Raw genomic sequence first — 18,946 nt, 5'->3', positions numbered from 1 at the left:
TAATAGAACTTTGGGTTCATAACATTTTTTTTTTTATAAAATAAGCTCTTCATAAAGCTGTTTGTTTCACCCCATGAGTCAAATGCTTTTTGTTTTAAACAGAAAAGCCAGGTGCTCCTGGCAAACCAACTATTGCTGCTGTCACAAAAGATTCTTGTGTTGTGGCCTGGAAGCCACCTGCCAGTGATGGAGGTGCAAAGATTAGAAATTACTACCTTGAGAAGCGTGAGAAGAAGCAGAACAAGTGGATTGCTGTGACAACAGATGAAATTCGAGAAACCGTCTTTTCAGTGCAAAACCTTATTGAAGGTCTTGAATATGAGTTCCGTGTGAAATGTGAAAACCTAGGTGGGGAAAGCGAATGGAGTGAAATATCAGAACCTGTCATTCCCAAATCTGATGTCCCAATTCAGGCACCACACTTTAAAGAGGAACTGAGAAATCTAAATGTCAGATATCAGAGCAATGCTACTTTGGTCTGCAAAGTGACTGGTCATCCAAAACCAATTGTGAAATGGTACAGACAAGGCAAAGAAATCATCGCAGATGGATTAAAGTACAGGATTCAAGAGTTTAAGGGTGGCTACCACCAGCTCATCATTACAAGCGTCACAGATGATGATGCCACAGTTTACCAAGTCAGAGCTACCAACCAAGGAGGGTCTGTGTCTGGCACTGCCTCCTTGGAAGTAGAAGGTAAAAACAAATCAGCAAACATCATTTTGGTGCTAGATTACATATTATTAATTGGGGGGGGGGGTGCTCTTAAATAGTGTTGGGTATTGCTAAATTATATTCTTCCTTCTTTTATTCTGATACAGTTCCAGCCAAGATACACTTGCCTAAAAATCTTGAAGGCATGGGAGCAGTCCATGCTCTCCGAGGTGAGGTAATCAGCATCAAGATCCCATTCAGTGGCAAACCAGACCCAGTGATCACCTGGCAGAAAGGACAAGATCTCATCGACAACAATGGCCACTACCAAGTTATTGTCACAAGATCTTTCACGTCACTTGTTTTCCTCAATGGAGTGGAGAGAAAAGATGCTGGTTTCTATGTGGTCTGTGCTAAAAACAGGTTTGGAATTGATCAGAAGACAGTTGAACTGGATGTGGCCGATGTTCCCGACCCACCCAGAGGAGTCAAAGTTAGTGACGTCTCACGAGATTCTGTCAACTTAACATGGACTGAGCCAGCTTCTGATGGTGGCAGCAAAATCACCAACTACATTGTTGAAAAATGTGCGACCACTGCAGAAAGATGGATCCGCGTAGGACAGGCCCGAGAAACACACTATACCGTGATCAACTTATTTGGAAAAACAAGTTACCAGTTCCGTATAATAGCGGAAAATAAATTTGGCCTAAGCAAGCCTTCTGAGCCTTCAGAACCAACCGTAACCAAAGAAGATAAGACCAGAGCTATGAACTATGATGAAGAGGTTGATGAAACCAGGGAAGTTTCTATGACCAAAGCATCTCACTCTTCAACCAAGGAACTCTATGAGAAATATATGATTGCTGAAGATCTTGGGCGTGGTCAGTTTGGAATTGTCCACCGTTGTGTTGAAACATCCTCAAAGAAGACATACATGGCCAAATTTGTTAAAGTCAAAGGGGCTGATCAGGTTTTGGTAAAGAAAGAAATTTCCATTCTAAACATCGCTAGGCACCGAAATATCTTATACCTCCATGAATCATTTGAAAGCATGGAAGAATTAGTTATGATCTTTGAGTTCATATCAGGACTTGACATATTTGAACGCATTAACACAAGTGCTTTTGAACTTAATGAGAGAGAAATTGTAAGCTATGTTCGCCAGGTCTGTGAAGCACTTGAGTTCTTACACAGTCATAATATTGGACACTTTGACATTAGACCAGAAAATATCATTTACCAAACAAGAAGGAGCTCCACCATTAAAATCATAGAATTCGGTCAGGCCCATCAGCTGAAGCCAGGGGACAACTTTAGGCTTCTGTTCACTGCCCCTGAATACTATGCACCTGAAGTCCACCAGCATGATGTTGTCAGCACAGCCACAGACATGTGGTCACTCGGAACACTCGTGTATGTGCTGTTGAGTGGTATCAATCCATTCCTGGCTGAAACTAACCAACAGGTAATTGAGAACATCATGAATGCTGAATATACCTTTGATGAAGAAGCATTCCAAGAGATCAGCATTGAAGCCATGGACTTTGTTGACCGGCTGTTAGTGAAAGAGAGAAAATCTCGCATGACAGCATCTGAGGCTCTCCAGCACCCATGGCTGAAGCAGAAGATAGAAAGAGTCAGTACTAAAGTGATCAGGACATTGAAACACCGACGTTACTACCACACCCTGATCAAGAAAGACCTCAACTTGGTTGTGTCTGCAGCCAGGATCTCCTGTGGTGGTGCAATTCGATCTCAGAAGGGAGTGAGCATTGCTAAAGTTAAAGTGGCATCCATTGAAATCGGCCCAGTTTCTGGACAGATAATGCATGCAGTCGTTGAAGAAGGAGGATATGTCAAATACGTATGCAAAATTGAAAATTACGATCAGTCTACCCAAGTGACTTGGTACTTTGGTGTCAGACAGCTGGAGAACAGTGAGAAATATGAAATCACTTATGACGATGGAGTGGCCACCATGTATGTCAAAGACATTACCAAATTCGATGACGGTACCTACAGATGCAAAGTAGTCAATGACTACGGGGAAGACAGTTCTTACGCAGAGCTGTTTGTTAAAGGTGTGAGAGAAGTTTACGACTATTACTGCCGTAGAACCATAAAGAAACTTAAGCGCAGAACAGATACCATGAGACTCCTGGAAAGGCCACCAGAATTCACGCTGCCTCTCTATAACAGGACAGTTTATGTGGGTGAAAATGTCCGGTTTGGAGTAACTATAACTGTCCACCCAGAGCCTCGAGTTACATGGTATAAATCAGGTCAGAAAATCAAACCAGGTGATGATGATAGGAAGTACACATTTGAGTCCGACAAGGGTCTTTACCAATTAACAATCAACAGTGTAACTACGGATGATGCTGCCGAATACACTGTTGTTGCAAGAAACAAATACGGTGAAGACAGCTGCAAAGCAAAGCTGACCGTGACCCCACACCCACCTCCAACAGGTACGACCCTAAGACCCATGTTCAAACGGCTACTGGCAAACGCAGAATGCCAAGAAGGCCAAAGTGTCTGCTTTGAGATCAGGGTGTCTGGCATCCCCCCGCCAACATTAAAATGGGAGAAAGACGGTCAGCCACTGTCCCTCGGGCCTAATATCGAAATTATCCACGAAGGCTTGGATTATTATGCTCTTCATATCAGGGATACTTTGCCTGAAGACACGGGTTACTACAGAGTCACAGCCACAAACACTGCTGGATCCACCAGCTGCCAGGCCCACCTACAAGTGGAACGCCTGAGGTACGTCAAACAGGAGTTCAAGACGAAGGAGGAGCGCGAACGACACGTACAGAGGCAAATTGACAAGACGCTAAGAATGGCTGAAATTCTTTCCGGAACTGAGACTGTGCCACTGACACAGGTCGCCCAGGAGGCACTGAGAGAAGCTGCCACCCTTTACAAACCAGCCGTCAGCACCAAGACTGTAAAAGGGGAATACCGACTTGAGACGGAAGAAAAGAAGGAGGAGAGAAAACTCCGCATGCCTTACGAAGTACCAGAGCCACGCAAGTACAAACCGGCTGCCATAGAAGAAGACCAACACATTAAGCAGTTTGTGCCCATGTCTGACATGAAATGGTACAAAAAGATACGCGATCAATTTGAAATGCCTGGGAAGATGGACAGAGTTGTACAGAAAAGACCCAAGCGCATCCGCCTTTCAAGATGGGAACAGTTCTACGTGATGCCTCTTCCACGCATCACCGATCAATACAGACCCAAGTGGAGGATTCCCAAACTGTCCCAAGACGACCTTGAAATGGTGAGACCAGCCCGCCGGCGTACACCTTCTCCTGATTATTACTTTTATTACAGACCCAGGAGACGTTCTCTCGGTGACATCTCGGATGAAGAATTACTCCTGCCCATTGACGACTACCTGGCAATGAAGAGAACAGAGGAAGAGAGGCTGCGTCTTGAAGAAGAGCTGGAACTGGGTTTTTCAGCCTCACCCCCAAGCCGGAGCCCTCCACGTTTTGAGCTTTCGAGTCTGCGTTACCCTTCCCCACAAGCTCATGTCAAGGTGGAGGAAGCAAGAAAAGACTTCAGATACTCAACGTATCACATCCCAACGAAGGCGGAGACCAGCACGAGTTACGCGGAGCTGCGGGAGCGGCACGCCCGCACCTGGCACAGGCAGCCCAGGCAGCGGCAGAGGATCATGGCCGAGAGAGAGGACCAAGAGCTGCTGCGTCCAGCCACCACCACCCAGCGCCTCTCGGAATACAAAAGCGAGCTGGAACACATGGCGAAGGAAGAAAAATCTAGAAAGAAATCAAGACGCCAGAGAGAAGTGACTGAAATAACGGAAATTGAGGAAGAATATGAGATCTCCAAACACGCTCAGAGAGACACTTCCTCCTCGGTGTCCAGGCTGCTGAGACGCCGGCGCTCCCTGTCTCCGACCTACATCGAGTTGATGAGGCCGGTGTCCGAGCTGATCCGGCCGCGGCCACAGCCAGCTGAGGAATATGAAGATGAAGATGACGTAGAAAGAAGGTCTCCTACCCCAGAAAGGACTCGCCCACGTTCCCCCAGCCCTGTGTCTAGTGAGCGTTCACTGTCAAGATTTGAGAGGTCAGCAAGATTTGATATCTTTTCCAGGTATGAGTCCATGAAAGCTGCTTTAAAAACTCAGAAGACATCAGAAAGGAAGTATGAGGTTTTGAGTCAGCAGCCTTTTACGCTGGACCACATGCCTCGAATCACACTGAGGATGCGCTCCCACAGGGTACCGTGTGGCCAAAATACACGTTTTATCTTAAATGTTCAGTCTAAGCCAACTGCCGAGGTCAAATGGTACCACAACGGTGTAGAACTTCAAGAGAGCAGTAAGATTCATTACACCAACACCAGTGGGGTTCTGACCCTGGAAATTCTGGACTGTCATATTGATGACAGCGGAACATACCGTGCCGTGTGCACCAACTACAAAGGTGAGGCTTCTGACTATGCAACCTTGGACGTCACGGGAGGGGATTACACCACCTATGCTTCCCAGCGCAGAGACGAAGAGGTCCCCCGATCTGTTTTCCCTGAGCTGACGAGAACAGAGGCATATGCGGTTTCATCATTTAAGAAAACATCTGAGATGGAAGCTTCCTCTTCCGTCAGGGAAATGAAATCACAGATGACAGAGACGAAGGAAAGTCTCTCATCATATGAACACCATGCATCTGCAGAAATGAAAAGTGCTGCAGTTGAAGAAAAGTCGCTGGAAGAAAAATCCACACACAGGAAGATCAAGACAACTTTGGCAGCAAGAATTCTTACGAAGCCAAGGTCCATAACGGTGTATGAAGGCGACTCTGCAAGGTTTTCTTGCGATACAGATGGTGAGCCGGTACCGACTGTGACATGGCTGCGTAGGGGACAAGTCATAAGCACTTCTGCCCGCCACCAAGTGACCACCGCGAAGTACAAATCGACCTTTGAGATCTCTTCAGTCCAGGCTTCGGATGAGGGCAACTACAGCGTGGTGGTAGAGAACAGCGAAGGGAAGCAAGAGGCACAGTTTACTCTGACCATTCAAAAGGCCAGGGTTACTGAAAAGGCTCTGACATCACCACCGAAAGTCAAATCCCCAGAGCCTCGGGTAAAATCCCCAGAAGGAGTCAAGTCTCCAAAACAAGTGAAATCCCCAGAGCCGGTGACTTCTCACCCAAAAGCTGTATCACCCACAGAGATAAAACCCACACCAACGGAAAAGGTTCAGCAGCTGCCAGCCACTGCCCCACCCAAGATAATTCAGTCCTTGAAAGCAGAAGCTTCTAAAGATATAGCAAAGCTGACCTGTGTGGTCGAAAGTACTGTATTGTGTGCCAAAGAGGTCACCTGGTATAAAGATGGTAAGAAACTGAAGGAAAATGGGCATTTCCAGTTTCATTATTCGGCAGATGGTACCTATGAGCTCAAAATCCATAACCTCACTGAATCTGATTGTGGAGAATACGTTTGTGAGATTTCTGGTGAAGGTGGAACTTCCAAAACTAACTTCCAATTTGTGGGACAAGCCTTTAAGAATATCCATGAGGAAGTTTCAAGCATATCAGAAACCAAGAAAGCAGCTCAGAAAACTGCTGAGTCAACAGAAACCAAGAAAGCGGCTCCGAAAACTGCTGAGCCAACAGAAACCAAGAAAGCGGCTCCGAAAACTGCTGAGCCAACAGAAACCAAGAAAACTGAACCAAAAGCTCCTGAACCAGTTTCCACAAAACCAGTAATTGTTACTGGGCTGCAGGATACAACTATTTCTTCAGACAGTGTCACTAAGTTTGCAGTTAAAGCTACTGGAGAACCCCAGCCAACTGTCATCTGGACAAAGGATGGAAAGGTAACCAGTTCTTAAATGATCCTTAAACTTATCTTCTAAAAAAACTAACCTCTTCCCTCTTCCCCATCTCCCAAAGAAAGTTTAAAATTAAATCACTTTTTAAAACTCAAATCACGTGCATTCTACAGGCTATAACACAAGGAGGTAAATATAAACTCTCTGAAGACAAAGGAGGATTCTTCCTAGAAATTCATAAGACTGATACTTCTGACGGTGGACTTTATACTTGTACAATAACAAATTCAGCTGGATCTGTGTCCTCTAGCTGCAAATTAACAATAAAAGGTAGGTTGGCTTTTATTCTTACCAATAATTTTCAGAAAACAATATGAAGGAAACATTTCTAAACACTATTCCTTACACACACACACAAAGTATTAAAATAAAACTTTTACCAAGTTACAGAATACCATTTGTACACAAATGTACAAATACACATATTTGAAGTTAGCATACACTTTTATATTTATTAAGTGTCTAATTGTATGTGGTGTTATATAAGATTCCATAGAGATTATATAAGATTCCTGCTCCCAGGAACATTTAAGAATAAAGTCAGGTGATTATACAAAATGGCACTTCTTCCCTAAAGCTTCACTCTTGCTAATTTTCCAAAGCAGTGGAAAGTTAATGAAAGAACTGTATCGGTTTTCCCAATTAAAATTAGCTTGCTTTCATCTCAGTCTTCTAAAACATAATTCAATTGTTTTAATTACTCAAAATCTCCTAGATCCACCCATCTCCTAAATCCTTCAACTATTCTTTGCAAAACTTTTTTTCCCCTTAAGTCATAAAAATCATTCTTCTGTTTAGTTTAGTTTAAATAATCATTACACTGATCTCCACAGTCATGCATGACAACTTTCCAAGATTGGGACTGAGAAAGAGTTAGGTATTACCCACACTGCATGCGTTAAGTTAATGTTTTTTCTTTGTATATTATTCACTTACAGAATCCACAAGAGAAGAGGGTGGGGCCTCTTTCCAATTCAGTTTGCCTTATAGAGCTTTCTTTTTCAGCTGTAAAAGACACTGAGATACAGAAAGTATCGACACAAAAGACCTCCAAAAGTATATCCCAGAAGAAGGCAGATGTCCAAGAGGAAATTTCCAAAAAAGCCCTAATTTCTGAAGAAATCAAGATGTCAGAGGTGAAATCTCCAGAGAAGCTGGCCCTCAAGGAGGAAGCTTCAACAGTTCTGATTTCCGAAAAAGTCAAGAAATCAGAAGCGACCTCCCTGGAAAAATCCATTGTCCATGAGGAAATCACTAAAACATCACAGGCATCAGAAGAAATCAGAACTCATGCCGAGATTAAAGCATATTCTACTCAGATGAGTATACCTGATGGTCAGAAAGTGACTTTAAAAGCCAACATTGCTGGTGCCACTGATGTGAAATGGGTATTGAATGGGGTAGAGCTCAGTAACTCCGAGGAGTACAGATATGGCGTCTCAGGCAGCAACCAGACGCTGACCATCAAGCAGGCTGGTCACAAAGATGAAGGGATCCTCACCTGCATTGGCAAAACCAGCCAAGGAATCATCAAGTGTCAGTATGATCTGACCCTGAGCAAAGAACTCTCAGATGCTCCAGCCTTCATCTCCCAGCCCAGATCTCAAAATGTTAACGAAGGACAAAATGTTCTCTTTTCTTGTGAAATCAGTGGTGAGCCATCGCCTGAAATCGAATGGTTTAAAAACAACCTGCCAGTAAGTTGAGTTATGAATATATTACTGAAGAAAGCTTTAAATACTCCATCTACTCCTGAAGAGCTCAAAGAAACCCTTTTTTTCTCTTCTTTTTAGATTTCTGTTTCTTCAAATATCAGCGTAAGTCGCTCCAGAAACGTATATTCCCTTGAAATCCGAAAGGCCTCAGTAAGTGACAGTGGGAAATACACAATTAAGGCCAAAAATTTCCATGGCCAGTGTTCAGCTACTGCTTCCTTAACGGTCCTTCGTAAGTATATCTTTATCATTTTCCTTACTTGCTTAAGGCCGTTATCTGAGTTTTTTGGTTTGTTTTTTTGCTTTTGTCTTCTGAGCCCAGCAAACTCTCTGGAGCCTCATTAAGTTCCATGTGTAAGAGACACAGGCCTCCTGTGTGAATTCATTCTTAACGGTCAACGTTTCTTTACAGCGAGACAGGAACATGGATAAGTTAACTTTCAAAGCAAAGCTACCAACTGTCCTATTACATGTATTTTCAGAATGCACAATATAAAAATTATTTTCTGTATGACTAATCATTTTTCTCCTAGTGATTCTAGCACCTGCATGTAATGTAATGATAGAAATATAAGGATTCGTTTCTGGGAGACACTGAGCTAGCTCTTGACAACTGTATGTATGTATTTGCTTGTGCTTCCACAGCAAATTGTTTGGGTTGCATTTCTGTGTGTGTGTCTAAGTGTTCCATTTCTGTAAGTCAGTGTCAGATGTCACCAATTAACCAGATGTCATTGGTGTTCACTGTGTATCTGCTATGCTCCACAGCTCTAGTTGAAGAACCTCCCAGAGAGGTAGTATTGAGGACAAGTGGTGACACGAGCTTGCAAGGAAGCTTCTCGTCTCAGTCAGTCCAAATGTCTGCCTCTAAGCAGGAGGCCTCCTTCAGCAGTTTCAGCAGCAGCAGTGCTAGCAGCATGACCGAAATGAAATTTGCAAGCATGTCTGCCCAAAGCATGTCCTCCATGCAAGAGTCTTTTGTAGAAATGAGTTCCAGCAGTTTTATGGGAAAATCTAGTATGACACAACTGGAAAGCTCAACTAGTAGGATGCTTAAAGCAGGCCTAAGAGGTGAGCAATCAAATTACTGGTAGAGGTAGACAAGCCTAGTAGCATGTAGAGTCCTTAGTACATACAATTCAGTAGAAAGCAAACTGTTATATTTTCAGTGATCCTAAAACTTTTTTGTTGTTGTTGTTCCATAAAGGAATTCCACCTAAAATTGAAGCTCTTCCCTCTGACATCAGCATTGACGAGGGCAAAGTTTTAACAGTAGCCTGCGCTTTTACGGGTGAGCCTACCCCGGAAATAACATGGTCCCACGGTGGAAGAAAAATTCAAAATCAAGAACAGCAAGGGAGATTCCATACTGAAAACACAGATGACCTGACAACTCTGATCATCATGGATGTACAGAAACAAGATGGTGGACTTTATACCCTGAGCTTAGAGAATGAATTTGGATCTGACTCAGCTACTGTGAATATAAATATTCGATCCATTTAAGAGGGCCTGTGCTCTCATATTCAGACATTCTTAACCTTTCCTGAACGATTCACATAGACTAATCTTTCTGATCTGTAAATACTTAAACAAAAATGTAGTTTTGTATCAACCTAAATGAGTCGAAGTTCAAAAATATGCATTTCAATCTTTTCTTAATTGTTGACCTAAGATTATACATTTTCTAGTGACATGTACATACTGTATATAGCCGAATTAACGGTTATAAAGTTTTGTACCATTTATTTTATGACATTTTACAATGTAACTGTTGAAACTAACTGTTGGTAGGAGAAAGTTTCTTATGGAACGAATACCCTGCTCAACACTTAATCAATCTTTGTGCCTCAACATAATGTTGATGTCTAAGTATGCCTCAATGGGTCGAGAAATTCCCCATTGAAGATGTCCTATCCACCGACATGATGCTGTGCACGTCACCTGATATGTGCACCAATACTTACTGAATCAGAAATGTAAGGCATTGGTGATGTTTGCATTTACCCTCCTGTAAGCAACACTTTAACGTCTTACATTTTCTCTGATGATGTCACACTCAAAATGATCATGACTTAAATATTACCAGAGCAAAGTGCAACGGCCAACACTTTGTTCGCTCATTTCACACTGTCTCTGACCATAGAGAGTGCCTGGGTAGCTTGGAAAAGCAACATCACCTGGCCATCCCCTCATTTAACCAAGCTGTTCATGCGTTCCTATGCCAGAGCAGTGCCAACTCTTGGAGGTCCCGGGGTGCAGCCAACGCCTTCGTGTGGTAGCTCTAAATTTAAATTACACCAGAGAAACCGGGGCAACTAAGCAATGAGCCACAGCAAAAAATAAAGAACAACAACAACAAAATAAAGCTGTCGTTAAATTAACAACAACAAAATATTACTAACTGCCCAAAATATCAATTTGATGTAGTTCTTTTCATGCAGGTTTAAATTCAATTGTTAGTTATAATTGTTGGACCTCCTTGAGATAGTAACAACAAAATAAAGCAAGCTATCTGCACCTCAAAACTTGTGATTGGTTGTTTTCTGTAAAATTCTGGGGTTGGGGAGGTATGTGCCTTTGCAAATCACACAAATGATCATAGATAAGAAGAAGCAACTCAAGTTCTTCACAGCAAATATTTAAATTACCATGTTGAATGCATTCCACAATTTTTTTAAAGCATAGATATGATTCTCATGGATAAAGTTACCCCCAAAAGTTAACAAAAATCCCCCAAAATAATAGATCAAATCTTCTAAACTTATTATCAAGAAAAATATTTTTATGGGAGCTGATTCGTTAAATCCAAAGATATTGAACATTACAATTCACGATATTTTGTGCCAGACAGCAACGCAAAGATGAGCAAGATGAAATAGACCCTGTCCCTCAAGGAGTATAGAAAAGAATATGACAATTTCAGGGAAAATGATCAATTGTGCAACTGAATCCATTACTGACTATTGCAGCTCCAAACTGAGACAGAACAAATCAAAGTCCTCAAAGCTAAAGAACTCGTTTTAAATGGTATAGTCCTACTAGGCTTTTCAAAACAACTTCATAATAAAATATCTAGCACCAGAAAAATCTGTATTTATCCACCTCAATTAGATAATCCTAATTGTAAACCTATAAAGTCGATTCTTTGCCTAAATTACCCCCTAAATGTAAGTACAAGCGGCCAAAGCCGAAGCAAATGCACTGTCAATTCTTACTCCCCCAAAGAAGATCTTGGGTCTTCGTTAATTTATTCAACAAGTATTCTGTCTTAAGTCAGATGCCCTAAAAGCAGAGCCTAAGACTTGACTCTAGCGTAAGTAATTTTTTGAGGGACTGCTCTCAGGAAAAAGGAAGTGAGGGAAGCAGAGTAGAGGAAGAAAGCTAAGCAAGTATGTGGTCTCCGCGGGAGCTTCAGCCGCATCCCACAGGGAGCATAAATTGCACCAGAGTTGGTTCCACCTGGGAGCAAGGGCGCTGACCTTCTCTACCTGCTTATCTGCCAGTTAGTGCCTACAGGCTGGGAGCTTGTGGGAGCGGGGGCGGGAAGAGGGAAATAACCTCCGGGGTGAGGGGCACCCCTTGGCCAGAGCAATCTCTGCAGACTAGGGCAGCTAAACAGCCAATACACAAGAAATTGGGCCGGGTACACATCACCTGGATCTGGGAGGTACGCACAGCACCCACTACACCATCTAACAACTTGAAATGCCAGTTCTTACCTTAAAACGAGAGAGGCAGGGATTCCTGAGGATGACTCCCTGCCCTGACAGGCTGATGTTCTAAGGAGTCCTATCCGTGGCTGAGGCGCAGTCCGTGCTGCTCAGAATTCTGAAGCTGAAGGAACGGTAGCTACAGCTCCCAAATCCAGAGATCCATTTTGGGCCTGGGAGAAAGGGGAGGGGCTAAGGCCTATCCCGGGAAGGAAATCCACGCCAAGCCGAGAGGCCTGACTTCTTTTCAACCAGTAGCAGAAGCCCACGCCTCTGAGAGCAGCAGGGTGTGGCCAAGGGGTCACACGTGAGAGGACTGCGTAGGGAGGATCCTGGGAAGTCCCTCAGAGGCCCTCCGGCTGGAACTACAAGCACCCCTTTCCGGGTTTACCAGCCAGCCTCCCTCCGAGAGCGCCTCCAATAACGGCGCTCCCCCGCGTAGGGTGGGTGGGGATTCCTGTCAATCCCACCCCACCTCCAACAGCACCAGGAATGCCTTCCCAGCAACTTTGCATTTCCGGTTCAGACCACCTTGTCTCTCTCCCCCCTGTCGGCAGGAGGCGCCAGAGAGCAGCAAGCAGACGCCTTCCTCCTGGTTCAACCCTCCAATCCACAAAACCTATGAGTAATCTTCACTCTCTTCCTGCCCCTCTTTCTGCTGAATCTTTCCTGTCTATTTTATAAAGTCCCCATTTGGCTACACTCATAAGCAGCATAGTGTAGGAATTATATATACGCACTCAAAACCCAGAGTACCAACCCAAATCCAGGATCTGCTATTTGCTAACTTGTGTCACCTGGAGTAATTACTGACCTTCTCTATCCCTTGATGTTCTCACCCATAAGATGGGAATAACAACAGCATCAACCTCACAGGTTTTGTGAGGATTAAACAAATTACTACATGTGAAACTCTTAGAGCAGTGCTGCCACAGCACCCAATAAACACCAGCAATCAGTATTATATTAGAGACCACCATGCAAAACATCGAAGTTAGGGACCAGAAAAACATTTTAGAGGGGGTGTAACACAGACCTCACTTGTAATCACTAGATGTATTATTTTGCTAGGGCTGCTAGAACAAAGTACCACAACCCTGCAGGGCGGCGGGGAGGAGGCTAGGAGTCCTAAATGAAAGTGTCAACAGGACTGGTTCCTTCTGAGAGTTGTTAGGGAAGGATCTGTTCCAGGCCTCTCTGCTTGACTCGTAGATGGCCACCTGTTCACATAGCATTCTCCCTGCATGCATGTGTGGGTCCAAATATCCCCTGTTTAGAAGGACATCAGCAATATTGGATTAGGTTTCACACTAATTTTACCTTATTTTAACTTTATTGTCTGTGTAAAGACTATCTCCAAATAAGGTCACATCCTGAGGTACCAGAGTTTAGGACCCCAACATATCTGTGGGAAGGGGTACACAGCTCAACCCATAACACTAGACATGATGGGCATGAGACAGCACATCTTTAAAAGACGTCTTTTGGTAGAGTTTCTCAAAAGATGAAATTATTATCTCTAACCAGTAGTAGCCAATTATATAGATGAACCATCTAGAGGTAGGGAGGTAGGTAAATCAGAAACAGCCAGTAAAATAACAGGTTAAATTGACAGTCTCCATGGTGAGACATTAATCTTCAAGAAAAATGTTTTATGATTGTGCTCCAGGAAAAGAAAGTAATTTGTATTTGTTTATTCAGCCCCAAATGTAATCTTAAGAAATTCGGGCCGAGAAAACCCAGTTTCCTTGTAATAGGAGAAAACAGTGTCTGCTAGGTAAATAGAAGGACTTTTGCAAGAGAGATTGGCCGCCCTTTTCTGGTGGTGCAGTGGTTGAGAATCCGCCTGCCAATGCAGGGGACACAGGTTCGAGGCTTGGTCCACGAAGATCCCACATGCCGCGGAGCAACTAAGCCCTTGCATCACAACTACTGAGCCTGCACTCTAGAGCCCGCGTGCCACAACTACTGAAGCCCACGTGCCTAGAGCCCGTGCTCCACAACAGGAGAAGCCATTGCAATGAGAAGCCCGCGCACTTCAACGAAGAGTAGCCCCCGTTCGCCGCAACTAGAGAAAGCCTGCACACAGCAACGAAGACCCAAAGCAGCCACACACAAAAAAAAAATTGATGGGCCAATCTATATTCTTTTTTCTAAATAAATTTATTTATTTAATTTATTTTTGGCTCCGTTGGGTTTTCGGGCTTCTCATTGCAATGGCTTCTCCTGTTGTGGAGCACGGGCTCTAGGCATGCGGGCTCAGTAGCTGTGGCTCACAGGCTCTAGAGCGCAGGCTCAGTAGTTGTGGTGCAAGAGCTTAGTTGCTCTGCAGCATGTGGGATCTTCCCGGACCAGGGCTCGAACCTGTGTCCCCTGCATTGGCAGGCAGATTCTCAACCACTGCACTACCCAGGAAGACCTGGCCCATCGATTTTTATTCTAAGGTTATAAAAATAGTTTTATACCTTTTGGTATGTCTGGGTCAATGTTTCCCAAACTCTTCCTCAAGATGTTGGTAGATATTATGGGAAAATTGTCCCACAGCCAAATAAACTTAGGATTTGGGAAATCGTACTTCTTTATGCAGGACTTCCCAGAGCCTTTGATGAGCTAGTGTGTGTTGTGGTCCTCCAAGAGGCGATACAATGCTCCCCGAACTTATCTGATGATGGAACTGTTTTCACTGGTACTGTACATGATGTAGGCTGAGACAGGCCACAGTAGGTGGAAACATGGGAGGTGAGAAGAGGATTGGATCTTGGTAGAGGAGGAACTGGGTATCACCTAAGAAATGAAATTAAGTGCTATGATAAAAAAAGAAAAATCCGGGGCTTCCCTGGTGGTGCAGTGGTTGAGAGTCCGCCTGTCGATGCAGGGGACACGGGTTTGTGCCCCGGTCCGGGAGGATCCCACATGCCACGGAGCGGCTGGGCCCACGAGCCATGGCTGCTGAGCCTGCGCGTCCGGAGCCTGTGCTCCGCAATGGGAGAGGCCACAACAGTGAGAGGCCCACGTAACACAAAAAATATAAATAAATAAAAATTAAAAAAAAAGAAAAATCCAAGGCGTTTGAGAGCACATTGCTAGGGCATCTGATCCAGTCAGAGAATTGGGGAACAGTCAGATTAGAGGAAGTTACATGTAGAAGCTGTGACCTAAAGTGTGGGGTGAACTGAGGAGATAAGGAGGAGCTTTCAGGCAGAGGATCCTTGTGCCTGCAGAGGTCTGGGGCAAGGAGAACACGACACATTCAAAAAAGTAGGAAAAGTTAATAAGGGGGTGCAAGAACCTCTGAAGGGCTGGAGGTGAGAAGCAGGGCAACGTTGCAAAAGGCCTTTTACACCCTATTATGGACTTTGGGCTTTTCTCTAAGAGGTAAGGGGAACCATGAAAGAGATTTAAGCAAACTAGTTACTCGATCAAATTTTACTTTTACAAAGTATTTAGCTATTCTGAGAAAACTATGACATGTATTTGCCATTCTATGCCCAAGAGCTTATTTCCTCCCAGCGGACTCCACTCATAGGAAGACGTTCACCTATGACCAAATTCCTAACCCATAATGTCCCTGTAATTACCGTTCCTACGCTTTATAGCCATCCGTGGAAAGGTCTTTCCTAAGAATGTCTGGGGACGTAGGGAAACATGTAATAAAGCCAGACTGGTAGACTCTCCAGGTAAAGGAAAAGGTGTGGGAGAGGGGGTGACTTGTGGAGACAGGAGGGCAACTTACTGCCGCAATTCTTCTCGGTGACAATGACCACTGCTGTGGAACTGCAACGGAGGTAGAAGAATCTGGCCCAAAAAGCCAAGTTCTGATGATGCGATGTCAGGAATGTGGCTCCTGGGGACGACTCCCACTTACTCCTGCTCCATTTTAAGAAAAGGTGGGAAGCAGGTAAGAGGAGTGGGCAGGTATGCCAACGCTTTCCAATCTGTCAGGAAATCACTGCAAAAGATAGCATGTCCTAAAAGTGAGGATTCCAAACCTAAAATTCATGCTTATCCTAGAATCTTTAGGGGGTCCCTGAGCTCCCTGAGATTATGCATATATTTTTTCTCTTTTTTTTAAGGGACATTGTTCCTAGTTTTCATTTCATTTTTTAAAATGCCAATGATTCAAAAAGTTTAAGAGATACTGCCCTACACATTTCAGAGAGGGAACCAGCAGACAGATGCCAAAGCCATCTCAGAAGTATCTACAGGCCTGCGTTTCCGCAGAGCTGGAACTCCCGGCTCGGGGTCTCTTCCCTCCGCCGTCACGGAACTGCCCCGGAGCCCGAGGGGAGGGCGACCTCACTGAGGCTGCCGGCTCTGGAGGGGCCCCGGCGGCCGAAGCCGTGACAGTCGAGCGGACGGCGGGCCAGGATCATCGTACCTAAATCCACTCATTATGCTGCTACTGGCCTCATGACATTGATTTCACGGCTGAGTGATATTCCATTACACACCAGAAATACATCTACACGTAGAACAACTCATACAGAACACCTACTGAACGCTGGCAGAAGACCTCAAACCTCTCAAAAGGCAAGAAACTCCCCACGTACCTGGGTAGGGCAAAAGAAAAAACGATAAACAGAGACAAAAGAATAGGGACGGGACCTGCATTAGTGGGAGGGAGCTGTGAAGGAGGAAAGGATTCCACACGCTAGGAAGCCCCTTCGCGAGCGGAGACTGCGGGTGGCGGAGTGGGGACGCTTCGGAGCCGCGGATGAGAGCGCAGCCACAGGGGTGCGAAGGGCAAAGCGGACAGATTCCCGCACAGAGGATTGGTGCCGACGGGCACTCACCAGCCCGAGAGGCTTGTCTGCTCACCCGCCGGGGCGGGCGGGGCTGGGAGCTGAGGCTCGGGCTTCCATCGGAGCGCAGAGAGAGGACTGGGGTTGGCGGCGTGAACACAGCCTGCAGGGGGTTAGTGCACCACGGCTAGCCGGGAGGGAGTCCAGGGAAAAGTCTAGACTTGCCGAAGAGGCAAGAGACATTTTCTTCCCTCTTTGTTTCCTGGGGCGCGAAGAGAGGGGATTAAGAGCGCTGCTTAAAGGAGCTCCAAAGACGGGCGCAAGCCGCGGCTAACAGCGCGGACCCCTGACAAGGGCATGAGATGCTAAGGCTGCTGCTGCCGCCACCAAGAAGCCTGTGTGCAAGCACAGGTCACTATGCACACCCCCCTTGCGGGGAACCTGTGCAGCCCGCCACTGCCAGGGCCCCGTGATCCAGGGACAACTTCCCCGGGAGAACGCACGGCGCGCCTCAGGCTGGTGCAACGTCACAACGGCCTCTGCCGCCGCAGGCTCACCCCGCATCCGAACTCCTCCGCTCCCCGGCATGAGTGAGCCAGAGCCCCCGAAGCAGCTGCTCCTTTAACCCCATCCTCTCTGAGCGAAGAACAGACGCCCTCCGGCGACCTACACACAGAGGCGGGGCCAAGTCCAAAGCTGAACCCCGAAAGCTGGGAGAACAAAGAGAAAGGGAAATCTCTCCCAGCAGCCTCAGAAGCAGCGGATTAAAGCTCCACAATCAACTTGATATACCCTGCATCTGTGGAATACGTGAATAGACAATGAATCATCCCAAATTGAGAAGCTGGACTTTGAGAGCAATATTTATTATTTTTTCCCTTTTTCCTCTTTTTGTGAGTGTGTATGTGTATGCTTCTATGTGAGATTTTGTCTGTATAGCTTTGCTTTCACCATTTGTCCTAGGGTTCTGTCCGTCCGTTTTTTTTTTTTCTTTTCTTTTCAAAACATTTTTTTTCTTAATAATTATTTTTTAAGGTGGGAGAGCCAACTTCAGGACACTGGTCCACAAGAGACCTCCCAGCTCCACGTAATATCAAACGGCAAAAATCTCCCAGAGATCTCCATCTCAACACCAGTACCCAGCTTCACTCAACGACCAGCAAGCTACAGTGCTGGACACCCTATGCCAAACAACTAGCAACACAGGAACACAACCCCACCCATTAGCAGAGAGGCTGCCTAAAATCATAATAAGTCCACAGACACCCCAAAACACACCACCAGATGTGGACCTGCCCACCAGAAAGACAAGATCCAGCCTCATCCACCAGAACACAGGCACCAGTTCCCTCCAACAGGAAGCCTACACAACCCACTGAACCAACTGTAGCCACTGGGGACAGACACCAAAAACAATGGGAACTACGAACCTGCAACCTGCAAAAAGGAGACCCCCAAAACAGTAAGATAAGCAAAATGAGAAGACAGAAAAACACACAGCAGATGAAGAAGCAAGATAAAAACCCACCAGACCTAACAAATGAGGAAATAGGTAGTCTACCTGAAAAAGAGTTCAGAATAATGATAGTAAAGATGATCCAAAATCTTGGCAATAGAATAGAGAAAATGCAAGAAACATTTAACAAGGACATAGAAGAACTAAAGATGAAACAAGCAACGATGAACAACACAATAAATGAAATTAAAAATACTCTAGATAGGATCAATAGCAGAATAACTGAGGCAGAAGAACGGATAAGTGACTTGGAAGATAAAATAGTGGAAATAACTGCTGCAGAGCAGAATAAAGAAAAAAGAACGAAAAGAACTGAGGACAATCTCAGAGAACTCTGGGACAACATTAAACATACCAACATTCGAATTATAGGGGTTCCAGAAGAAGAAGAGAAAAAGAAAGGGACTGAGAAAATATTTGAAGAGATTATAGTTGAAAACTTCTCTAATATGGGAAAGGAAATAGTTAATCAAGTCTAGGAAGCACAGAGAGTCCCATACAGGATAAATCCAAGGAGAAACACGCCAAGACACATATTAATCAAAGTGTCAAAAATTAAATACAAAGAAAACATATTAAAAGCAGCAATGGAAAAACAACAAATAACACACAAGGGAATCCCCATAAGGTTAACAGCTGATCTTTCAGCAGAAACTCTGCAAGCCAGAAGGGACTGGCAGGACATATTTAAAGTGATGAAGGACAAAAACCTACAACCAAGATTA

General features: G+C 44.8%; 2 protein-coding genes across 16 annotated transcripts in view; one reads left to right on the top strand and one right to left on the bottom strand.

Annotated features, from left to right (window-relative positions):
- Positions 1-11,270, top strand: part of TTN (titin) — a 283,020-nt gene extending 271,750 nt beyond the window's left edge. The window contains exons 295-301 of the mRNA XM_079924045.1: positions 103-696; positions 822-6,520; positions 6,649-6,805; positions 7,541-8,232; positions 8,329-8,482; positions 9,019-9,321; positions 9,458-11,270. Of these exons, the coding sequence (XP_079780171.1) occupies positions 103-696; positions 822-6,520; positions 6,649-6,805; positions 7,541-8,232; positions 8,329-8,482; positions 9,019-9,321; positions 9,458-9,756 (7,898 nt within the window). The 3' untranslated portion in view covers positions 9,757-11,270. The remainder of the gene's footprint in view (positions 1-102; positions 697-821; positions 6,521-6,648; positions 6,806-7,540; positions 8,233-8,328; positions 8,483-9,018; positions 9,322-9,457) is intronic.
- PLEKHA3 (pleckstrin homology domain containing A3) overlaps positions 1-18,946 on the bottom strand; it is a 138,927-nt gene that overhangs the window by 78,207 nt on the left and 41,774 nt on the right. For 13 of the 15 annotated variants that reach the window (XR_013828671.1, XR_013828672.1, XR_013828673.1 and 10 more), the window contains exon 8: positions 216-344. The exons of 1 other annotated variant lie outside the window; for it this stretch is intronic. Coding sequence is in view for 1 of the 14 variants with exons in the window: in XM_079924037.1 (XP_079780163.1) it covers positions 301-344 (44 nt within the window). In the remaining 13 variants the exon portion in view is untranslated. Of the gene's footprint in view, positions 1-188; positions 345-18,946 lie in introns of those variants that run through there. One more of the 15 variants, XM_079924037.1, reaches the window with a different exon arrangement.

Source organism: Stenella coeruleoalba (assembly GCF_951394435.1).
Source record: "Stenella coeruleoalba genome assembly, chromosome: 6".
Taxonomy (NCBI): domain Eukaryota; kingdom Metazoa; phylum Chordata; class Mammalia; order Artiodactyla; family Delphinidae; genus Stenella; species Stenella coeruleoalba.
Note: the sequence above shows the minus strand (reverse complement) of the source record. Positions and strands in the feature narration are given on the sequence as shown.